The 10,317-nt window shown below is 36.3% G+C and overlaps 2 protein-coding genes across 2 annotated transcripts; one reads left to right on the top strand and one right to left on the bottom strand.

The window, feature by feature from the left end:
• Window positions 1-259: 259 nt before the first annotated feature.
• On the bottom strand, window positions 260-6,017 carry LOC132705064 (uncharacterized). The gene is made up of 3 exons (XM_060675496.1): window positions 5,917-6,017; window positions 5,061-5,241; window positions 260-532 (listed from the first exon to the last, which is right to left on the bottom strand). Exons 1-3 carry the CDS (start codon window positions 5,972-5,974, stop codon window positions 307-309), a joined length of 465 nt encoding a protein of 154 aa, XP_060531479.1. The 5' UTR covers window positions 5,975-6,017; the 3' UTR covers window positions 260-306.
• A 1,720-nt stretch (window positions 6,018-7,737) lies between these two features.
• On the top strand, window positions 7,738-9,759 carry LOC132705302 (uncharacterized). The gene is made up of 3 exons (XM_060675800.1): window positions 7,738-7,846; window positions 9,277-9,436; window positions 9,496-9,759. Exons 1-3 carry the CDS (start codon window positions 7,783-7,785, stop codon window positions 9,731-9,733), a joined length of 462 nt encoding a protein of 153 aa, XP_060531783.1. The 5' UTR covers window positions 7,738-7,782; the 3' UTR covers window positions 9,734-9,759.
• The last annotated feature ends 558 nt before the right edge of the window (window positions 9,760-10,317 follow it).

Raw genomic sequence — 10,317 nt, 5'->3', positions numbered from 1 at the left:
TTTGAAGCGTCTAGATCAAACCGTTCGGAAGTGATCATTGCAAAATCGTGCAACAGAGAACGGAGAACGGACAGGCAAAACAATTTTTTTTACGCTGATTATTTCTGTACCAACGACAGTCCCCTAGGGCCTACCGTTACCGAGATATAAAATTTTTATATTTCATCGATTTACGAAAGTAACTAGGGCTTATTTTCGACGTCGAGTATGCTGTTATAAGTTCTGGAAACCCTGTACATCGACTAAAACACTCTATAACAAATTCATTCATAATTCTTTATTTCAAATAACGTCTAATAACATTTATTACATTACGGTGACGTATTGGAATTCATCCATGCTGTCCCCTTTTTCCTTCAAAATCAAACCCGTCTTGTCTTCGTTAGGAGCGATATACAACTTCGGATTACAACTGCTCTGCCAGACATTTTTTTCGTCAATGTGGAATAATTGCTTTTTGTCATCCGTCTCGATTTTGCCGATGCCAACTTGACTGCCTTTTTCGCAACTTCCCTTAACTTCAAGTGGCTGACTGAAAAAAAAAACCGGCAAGTCAAAAAATCATATCGCTCGCGTGTGCTAATCGTGATCTTTTCAACAATGCTTTGGAAAGGAAGGTGAGCCCCATGAACCAGTCAGAACAAGATTGCTTTCGAAAAATCGTCACTAGGCGGGGCAAGTTTGTAGCGCGTAGCGCGCAGCGCGAAGCAGCTTGTTATTATAAAAGGAAAGAACTTCGCGGTTTCGTGTGGTAAAGGAACGCATTGTTTTTCTTTTGTGCTCTTTCGGACCACTATGGAACTTTCGCAAAATCGATGTAACTTAATTGTTACATTGACGAAACCTGAAACTATCTCACCACGCGTTTTTCGACACTGTTCCAATAAAATTATCCCATCTTTAACGGTTTTTCATTTATCGCCAATAATTTACCCACAAAAATGGAAATTTTTAGGATATTTTAGATTTTTTGCCCATAAAGGACACACCCTGTATATGATTCAAACAATGTTCGAAGCAGACTTTATAGCCCGTTTCCTGGTCCAAGAAAATAGTAAATGGTAAGTTTTTTCTGAAACCATGCAGTGCGCCGTAATAATTAATGACGTCATCGCGTCTTGACAGCCCCCGAAATAACGATTTCACTATGAATTTTTTCAATTTCTACAGTTTAAATGTGGACACGGACTTTTACTTCTCTGCTAAACTTGAAGTTGATATCTGTAAATTTAGGACACTTAACACATTTCTCATTTAACACGGAATATCGGGAACATCCTGTACAATAGATGAAAACCTTAAATACACAAGTTTTTGCTGTCTATGCGGGCTATATCGCAGTATAAAAGAAAGTGAGATCTGAATCACAGACTTTCAGTTATAACCAGTTTTCAATAATAGGGGGACCCATTTTTCAGTTTTTGTGAATTTGCGGCGCACCCCGCGTATATTTTTGAAAAATTGTCACCAATAAAAGTTTATAGAGCCGTATCTTCTGCTTCTTTTGGTTCAAGAATTTTTTTGGTCTCGTAAACAGTTTTTGAAAAATGATGTTTTTTGTAGACCCTTACACGCGCGATTTTTTATTTTTTTAGAATACTTCCCGACCCCCTCAGCCCCCCCAATTTTCAATAGAATCCGTCACGGGGCAAAGCTGCATATATGTGCAAATATGAAGTCGATTGCTTCAAATTTCGAACACATCGTATTTCATAGAAAGGTCCAAAAAACTGTCTTATAAGCTAATGTGCCTCGTGGAGGGTTAAAAAGGAGGAAAATTCCAATTTTGTAGCTCCAGCGGTTCGAAAGTTATTCAGGAAAAAACAAAAGACGAGAAAGGAGAACGGAGAACGGACAGACAAAAAAAATTTTTTTTGGACGGTGATCTGTACCAACGGCGATTTCATAGGACCTACCGTTACCGAGATATAAAACTTTTATACGAGCGCAAATACTTTTGAAAATTTTGATTTCATCGATTTTCGAAAGTAACAAGATTGCTTTCGAAAAATCGTCGGCGGGCGGGGCAAGTTGGTAGCTCGTAGCGCATAGCAGCTTTTTATTTTAAAAAGAAGGCGCCTCGCGGCTTCTTGTCCTAGAGGGACGCATTGTTTTTCTATAGTGCTCCTGCGGACCACTATGGAACTTTCCCAAAATCGATGTAATTTTAGTTTTGCAGACACCCGGTATAAAGCATCTTTTAAGTCTTGCCGAATGTCAAAGTGACGGCAAACTTTGATAAATGTTGTAATTTGCGCAAGTAACAGGTATTTGTAATATTTTTTTTTAATATCTCGCGCACACTGTATGATCGACGAAACCTGGCACTCTTTCGATGCAGTTTACGATACTGTTTAAACCAAATTATTCCTTTTTTATAGCTTTTTATTAACGGCTAATAATATACCCACGAAAACGGAAATTTTCAGGATCTTTGATTTTTGTGCATAATCGACAGAGGTTTTAGCCCTGGATTTTAAACATTTTCTGCTCCAACAATTTTTTCAAAGTAGTAAATGGTTTTCGAGAAAATAATTTCTTACTGAAACTATGCAGTCCGCCGTAATAGTCAATGACGTCATCGCGTCTAAATTAGGCGCGAGAATCAGCGATTCTCAAATGGTTTTTTTCAAAAATATCCCGAGCAGCGTATGTGATAGACGGAAACCGCAAATACAAAAATTGCGGCTCTTCATGCGGTCTATAAACATGTTTAAACCGATTGACTATATATTTTGCGAATTTTGATTAATAATTTATTCCCAAAAAGTATAATTTTCGCGGTCTTTTAGATTTTTGTCCACAATTGAAAAAATGCCTAAAACAATAGTCATAGCCTCGGATCTCCCGCATTTTCTGGCTTTAAAATTTTGCCGATCGGTTGAATAGTTAATGGGGAAAATCATGTTTTTCTGGAAGACAAAATAATCAAAGAAAATTTTTCAAAATTAAAAAAAATATATTTGGTGACATTTCATTACGCTCAATTTCTACTTTTTAGATGCGCGTACGGACTTTTACTTCCTTGCCAATTTTGAAGTAGGTGACTGCATATTTGACACACCTATGACGTTTTGGAATACAAAAGTATTAGTAACAGAAAGTATTGACAACAGAATCACAGCCTTCTAGTTATGGTCTATTATCAATATAAAGGGAGCTCAATTTTTAGTTTTTTGTAAATTACCGAAGCAACCTGTACATTTTTAAAAAATCATCAAGAATAAAAGTTTTTGGTTCAGATCTTGCGCGTCGTTTGGTTAAAGAATTTTTTCGATCGCATATACCGTCTTGGAGGATTTTCTTCTCGATAACCCGCAAGTTCAGTTTTTCGATTTTTAAAAATACTTCTCGACCCCCAGCCCCTCCAGTTTCAATAGATTTCGTTACGGAGCTAAGCTCTATACATCTGTCAAATTTTAAGTGGATGGCTTGAAATTTCGGACACTTCATAGCAATGTCCAAAAAACAGTCGAAAATCTAAAAAAAAGATGGACGCCTTGGTTTGATCAGACTCATTTTTCACTGGTTTGTGTACGTCGTCCACGTCTTAAAAAGAGCAAAATTTAAGGCCGTGTTGCAACCCGTTCAAGAGATATAGCCAATTAATGTCTATAGAAAAACGGAGAACAGTAAGTAACAAGGTAAGGAAATATTTTTTCGCACTTGTCAGAAAATGACTTAGTTTTCCCAGTGTGAAAATAAACGTAAGTCGTACATTAACTTCAGATGAATTTTAGTCGACTTTGCGAACGAAACAATCATTGTGCAAAAATGATCATAAACAATTTTATGTATTGCGTCACAAATTTGACATATAACCTTTTCAACTACTTTTTTAAATATCAATCTTATTTTTTTATATCAATTCTTAAAGTATGGATCGACAAAGTATGGATCGATTATTATTTATTAATTAAAGGTATTTAACAAACATCTACTTCGGAAAATTGATTTACTTTGATCATTTAACATAACGTTGATTTATGATACCTGAGTAAATTCATTTTGTGCTCTCCATTGCTAAACACAGAAATACAGAATTTAGTGTAATTTTTCGAAAAAAATGTGAAAACCTGTCAACAAAAAACAATGAATGGAACGTCATGATGATGACATGATTGCATGAATAAAAAATTGACATTTAAGACTAGTTGTGAACAAAATTGAGCATCAAAAAGGACGTATCAAATACTAATCGACTTCCTTTGATTTACTGAATTTAGTTCAAATTCTGGACCACGCGTTATCTACTCTGTAGGTATCAGGACAGCTCTAGGGTGAGTACAGATGTTGGGCTACATATGGTGATGGCCCTTACTCGTTAGGGTGGGGCTTGAGGTTCACAGTGCGGCCCTTAGATGGCAGGTTCTATGAAACTGGAAGTCGGGTACACAGGAAGCAAGACGGCGTACCGACAACTGCTTTCTGTCTCGGGCGGGAACCAAGATGCCCCTCTATGAAGGACTACTGACTCTGCGGGAGAAAAGTCTGATACACGGACGGGTTCAAAACAGGCACTGGAACAAGAGCTAGCAGCTCTCCTAGGGCACAGATATCTGCGCCAGTGGGGATCTAGGCCAATATATTTCAAACACATACCATACGACATGGTCGTGTGCTCACGAGAACCTCAACAACGCAGCTACAGTCGAGCGACTGTCCATGCTCGTATCCTGTGAAGATGAGCTAGGGATTGCTATTCGACTACCGAAAAACATTGACAAGACTGGCGGAATGAAATATTGTCATGGTCTGCTCTGACTCGCTAAGCAAGTGCAAGCTGAGTAAATGTCTGAGGCTAAAAATGGTCTCTCAGTCTACGCGACTACGAACGCTGGTGGACATGCTAACAGGACACTACTAAGAAAGAAGAAGGGAATGCCCAACGACAGCACATGCAGGCTGTGATTAAAAGAAGAGAAAACTCCAATTCATGTCGTAACCAGCTGCACACCACTAAGAGGTACTGTACTTCCTTTACGGTTTTCTAGCGAGCAAATACACGGACGCACCGCGGATATATTACATTTGTAATAATTAAAACAGACCCATCTTACCCCGAGAGGTAAACCAAAACTGCATAGTTGTAGTCCTTTGCTGCGCCAAATTGACTGAAAGTGAACCGTGCGGCTACTCCTTTGGGTTTTACTAATTTTCCATCTTTATCGAGGAAAAGTTTAGATTGCACGTGCTGAATAAAAACCTCGTCGACGCTTTCGGTAACATTGTCTTGGGCGGCTGGAAAGTTTCAATAAATATTCACATCAGTTGCATGGAGACATTTTGCACAGAGTGTTTCGTTATATCTGCCTTATCTGAATGTATTGTTCTTTTACATATATCTTTTTTTATTTTCTTTTGTTCCGGTGCCAACTGCGATGCCGATTGTAAAAATTAAAATAATGAGCTACGACAAACTACATTATTTACCGTTACACTCAAGCATTTCAAGATGATTACTTTAATATTGAAATAATATTTTTGTGAAATAAACATGGCGTTCGCGGATCTAGTATTTATATATATTTATATGGCGTTCGCGGATCTAGTATTTATATATATTTATAGTATGGTAAATTGTGCCCTGCACAGCACATTGACAAGCTGAACGTAAGATGTCAGTTCTGATGGTGATGTCCACGTTACTCAGTGAATGTGCTCGTCCCGTTTTGTAAAAATATATTCAAAAACTAATAATGTTAGAAAAAGTCTAGTACAAACGTCGAAAAACTTCTTCATTTGTGACATGCCATTGTGTATTTTATATGTACGTGTATGTGTACATATAAATCAGAATAAAAAAATATATACTTTCATGAAACAAAATGGAAAAAATGGTGTTGGACTTGTGAAAGTTTCAAGTTTTTGCTTTGGCTTATAGAGTAAATATATATAAATAATAAGGTCACTTACTGCATGCAGATGCCCATAGAGCCAATGCAACAATTAAGGGGAACCAGAAATTCTTCATTTTTCTCTCGATGGATAGCAGCGTATTAATAACGTAAAAGAAAACAAAGCTGAGCTTTTATATACCTAAAGGTCGCCCAGTTATTTTATTTTAGATTTTAAAAATACCCTAAATTAACCACTTAGCGAAAAATGCATTATTATTTTTATCTTACTCGATTTTTAGATAGCGTTATTGTTAGGTTTTAATTAGAGCAGATAGTGGCGCAAAAATTGCCTCAATTTTATAAAAAACACATTCCATAAAAATGCGAAATTTACAGAATAGAACCAGGAAGTCATAAAAATTAGAATTGCGTTTTTTTTGTTAACATCAGTCTTTCCCCTTTTTATCTCGATCTCTTCATGCTAGTACCACTGTTTTCTAATGGTTTTTACAAGAAATATTCTGGAAAAATGTAGGTGGTTTGAGAGTTTTAATTTAAATTTAAATATCACTACTAAATTGCAATACTTTCTTGCAAAACAGCTTATTAATTAAATCTGGGCATATTTCCCGAAATATGGCCTATCCAAACCGAAATGACAGGTTGAATAACTGGAGCATGCGCGTATTGTATTGTATTGTGGAAATAAAATAGTTTAATTTGTTCTCATTTTAGCTATTTGCTATTTATAAGAATTGTTTCACTTTTTTTAAACCCACACCTAAACATGTAGCACTTCTCACCTAAAAAATAAGTGAAATATAACACACTTATTAAATAACGCTCTGTATGTCTCCTAGCTATATGATTTGCAATTATATTACATTTATGATTTACTTGGCATACCACACAAGCAGTGCAGTCACACAATAACCTAATAAAATTTCTAGGAGCTCGTTCTAATTTATTAATTTCAAAAAGAAGAAACCTTGCGATCTGGAGAATAATGATGGTGGCATGAATCTTGCCTTCGCAAAAAGGACCCTTTCCATTTGAATTATTTTTACAAAACGAGAAACTATTCGTGTCTCAGCTGGGTGACTGATTTCCGATCATCTGTATCTGTAAGTGGAGCCTATACTACGGTACTTAGGACTCAGCAGGCACGTTGTCCATCTTCCTGAACAGAACACTGCGCCATACAACAAGCTTAGTGAGTCCATGTAGCCCATCAAAGCTCCCAAATGAGATGAGATGAGAGAAACGAGAGATGTGCTCTACTATCTCGTCTTCTTATTTGCACTCCCTGCACGGAGGGGTGTTACTCAAATCCAATCTGAATTGGAGTTTGTTAAGTAAACACTGACTCGTAAGAATATGTCTGGCCATACTTAGTTTTCCATGGACATAGTCAGGTATTGTTATGCTGCTGTTTCGTTTGGATAGCTCAATAGCTTCCTAGCTAGCCAACACTTTTCTTTTTCATCAGGATTATCATATAGCCTATTTTAAATTTGTTTGCATTATCCCAACTAAGGATCCCAATTAGAAAAGCATGTCATCATGTCATTTTGGGAGAAGCTAAGGATACACGGAAATTTATCTTTCGTTGTCAATTACAGAAAAATGTAACTTTTTTAGTACCAACCGGATAGGATGTCGATGATTTTATTTTTGGGGAGGTGCTTGTAGTACGCCGCTCTGTCATTTGCAATTTTTCTAAAATTCTTGTAAATTGCTGCCGGCTTTAATGGGTGCTAGTTATTGTTTTAATTTACAGAAAAGTTTGCGTTAAATTAAAAAACTCTTATCTGACGGAAAAAGGGGCTAATTAGGACGAAATTAGATGGTAATAAAGCATGTGGGACCTATAAAAATATGACCGTGCGGTAGGATTGTATTACACAATCGTTTTCTTTATCCCGCTGATCGTTACTGAAAAATGACTGGCGCTCGATGCATTTTGGCACTTCTTGCAGCTGCTGCGTTATGGTGTTTCTGTTGCAGTAAGTACCGTTTAGGCCCATAATTTTGGTATAAGTTTAAACCATACAAATAATTTCGGCACATTAACTTTCTGTTGGAATTAAATAAAATGCCGCTATCGTGTGTCTTATAGACCAAATCTGTTTAAGAAGTTCTCATTTTTAATACTGCTCATAGTTTCGTCAAGTTATCTTGTGGTATACATTCAGCATTCAGAAAGCCCCCATTGAAAATTTACAAAAGTTTGCAAATGATGCAGGGTCAAATCTGACTAAAAATTTTTAATTTTGTTTTCTTCTATAACTTGATTTTTAACATTTTCAATTTTATTTGCCCAATATTTGCTAAAATAACTACAACTGCAAATTTTTACTTTTATTACTGGGCTTTGACGGAACTATTAATGACAGAGAGGTCGACTTAAATTAATTAATTAATAGGAAATATTCACGGACCTTAGTGGTGACACTGTATAGTTCCTCCCCTCCCTACTACAAAAGGAACCAATTATTAGGCGTGTGCAAACTCTAAGTTTAAGATGTAGGCTTCATTATTAAACACTGTTGTATGTCACTTCATGCGTTTGTGAAACTTTGGCTCTGTATGCCGCCGCATTTATCACACCATTGCCCAAAAACTCATAAACTTTCCAAAAAAAAACTGTGATTAAAATGGTAACATTAATTTTGAAATACTTATATAATATTTGTATAAATGGTGCTCAAAAAATAGAACCTTGAATGAAATAATGCTTTTGAAATAGAAGCCCCAAATTTTAGAAGTAAATCTGTTAATAAAGTTGACTAACAACATTTTTTGTCCCTTTTCTAAAGTAACCAGTTTCATCATCTATGGCTACGAGCCACTTCGAACATTTAAGGAATATATAAGGTTTGGGAGCGGAGATGTTACCCAGGGCTTGAATTTTGACGGTCATGTCACACGTCACTCAGTGAATGTATTAGTGCTGTGTTGCAAAAATTTACCCTAAAACTAATGGTCATAGAAAAAGTATAGTATGCAACACGTATGCATAAACTTCTTAAGTCACGCGTCTATTAAGCACTCGTGACAGTATATCAAACTTGCTGCATAATATACTTTCCCAGAACATTTAACGAGACCTAGGTATACATATCAGCACGATTTAACACCCTGTAATTCTATGAAATAATGAAATAACTGCTCGTGATAATGAAGTTGCGTCCAACAATCAATATGGCCGCTGATGCTCCGTCAATTCCAAAGGTTTCAGTTTAAATGCATCATTTATAAGGCCGTGTTTCCTCGTATGTCTAGGAATAGGTACCAAATGGTGACATTCCTATAGTGTTTTTAATAAACTTAAGAGCACCTTTGAAATATAAGAATTTGGAAAACAACCAATTTTTATGATCTTAGGGATCAACTTGTATTTGTCGATAATGTCCAAATCTTAATTTTTGAAAAGGCGTCAAGACGGATAACGTGTACCTCCAACTGGTTAAGTCTAAGTTATACCTGGATAAAGACGCAAATCTAGTGAAGAATAAAGATCAAGCCACCACTTTCACTTTCGACCAATATGGCCCCCGCAGTGAGAATATCGTGAAAATCGTAAGCAAGGCGGGGTAAGCCGTGGGTAAAATGTATAGGCTAGCCGTCACTAATTTCGTTTTCTTTCTGTTAGAAAATACTTAGAAGTCAAAGGAGGATGTGGTAACAAAGACATCGCCCTGGGAGAAGTAAAAAAAGATGCAGTTGAGCAACTGTTTTTCATTGACGATGAGTCTCCTAACGACACGATGGCTTCTTCGTGTGACAAAAATTTAGTCGTGGGACCCGACGAAAATCATAAGAAACTTATCCTTAGGGAAGTCGGTTCTGATTTAGAAGAAGTTAAATTTATTACCGACCCGTTGTATTAAATGATAAATTTAATAAAAGGCCTATGAGATTTTTTCCTTGTTTCCTTTCAATTTCCAGCCATAGTCCGCAATAAGCAAACTTTCAAGTAAACTATTTAGTTTACTTAGTTTACGTGGACTCAACTGCAGACTCATTATTGTCAAAGAATTCGTTTTTAAGATATGTTCAAGAAACTGCCAGGTATATTATATCACCTCCGCTCTTGAAATTAAACAAGGTCGACGAGTTTTATCATTTGTTGCCCGAATTCTATAAATTTCGACAGTATATTAAAATGTCGTCAGAAAATACATGTTAGATACAAGATCTATTCTACTGAATTATACCGGTTATTCCTTAATGATGTGTTGGTACTGATGGGCATAATTCTTGAATACATTGTAAGAAAAGAAAAATCATATCAATATGTATTCTGGAATATCAATATGTTGGGTCCTAGCATTGCTTCGTTGCACGTTTGAGATTGAATAACTTATAAAAAAAACCTACTCGTATTTTTTTAAACATTATTTTAAGCTGACAGATTGAAATTGTCTCAATTAGTTTACAAGCCCGGCAGATCCTTCTACGGATCCGTAGAGCG

The sequence above is a fragment of the Cylas formicarius genome, unplaced genomic scaffold (assembly GCF_029955315.1).
Source record: "Cylas formicarius isolate icCylForm1 unplaced genomic scaffold, icCylForm1.1 PGA_scaffold_7__23_contigs__length_41026272, whole genome shotgun sequence".
Classification (NCBI taxonomy): Eukaryota; Metazoa; Arthropoda; class Insecta; order Coleoptera; family Brentidae; genus Cylas; species Cylas formicarius.
This window is presented reverse-complemented; position numbering and strand designations above follow the sequence as displayed.

What these genes read in the sequence shown, in the direction of transcription:
- LOC132705064 (XM_060675496.1), bottom strand. Translation starts at nt 5,974, where the DNA reads ATGAAGAATTTCTGGTTCCCCTTAATTGTTGCATTGGCTCTATGGGCA. An exon ending in TCTATGGGCATCTGCATGCA is followed by an intron (nt 5,242 to 5,916) that starts GTAAGTGACCTT and finishes GAAACTTTCCAG; the next exon opens with CCGCCCAAGACAATGTTACC. An exon ending in GTTTTGGTTTACCTCTCGGG is followed by an intron (nt 533 to 5,060) that starts GTAAGATGGGTC and finishes TTTTTTTTTCAG; the next exon opens with TCAGCCACTTGAAGTTAAGG.
- LOC132705302 (XM_060675800.1), top strand. Translation starts at nt 7,783, where the DNA reads ATGACTGGCGCTCGATGCATTTTGGCACTTCTTGCAGCTGCTGCGTTA. An exon ending in GTTATGGTGTTTCTGTTGCA is followed by an intron (nt 7,847 to 9,276) that starts GTAAGTACCGTT and finishes ATTTTTGAAAAG; the next exon opens with GCGTCAAGACGGATAACGTG. An exon ending in AAAATCGTAAGCAAGGCGGG is followed by an intron (nt 9,437 to 9,495) that starts GTAAGCCGTGGG and finishes TCTTTCTGTTAG; the next exon opens with AAAATACTTAGAAGTCAAAG.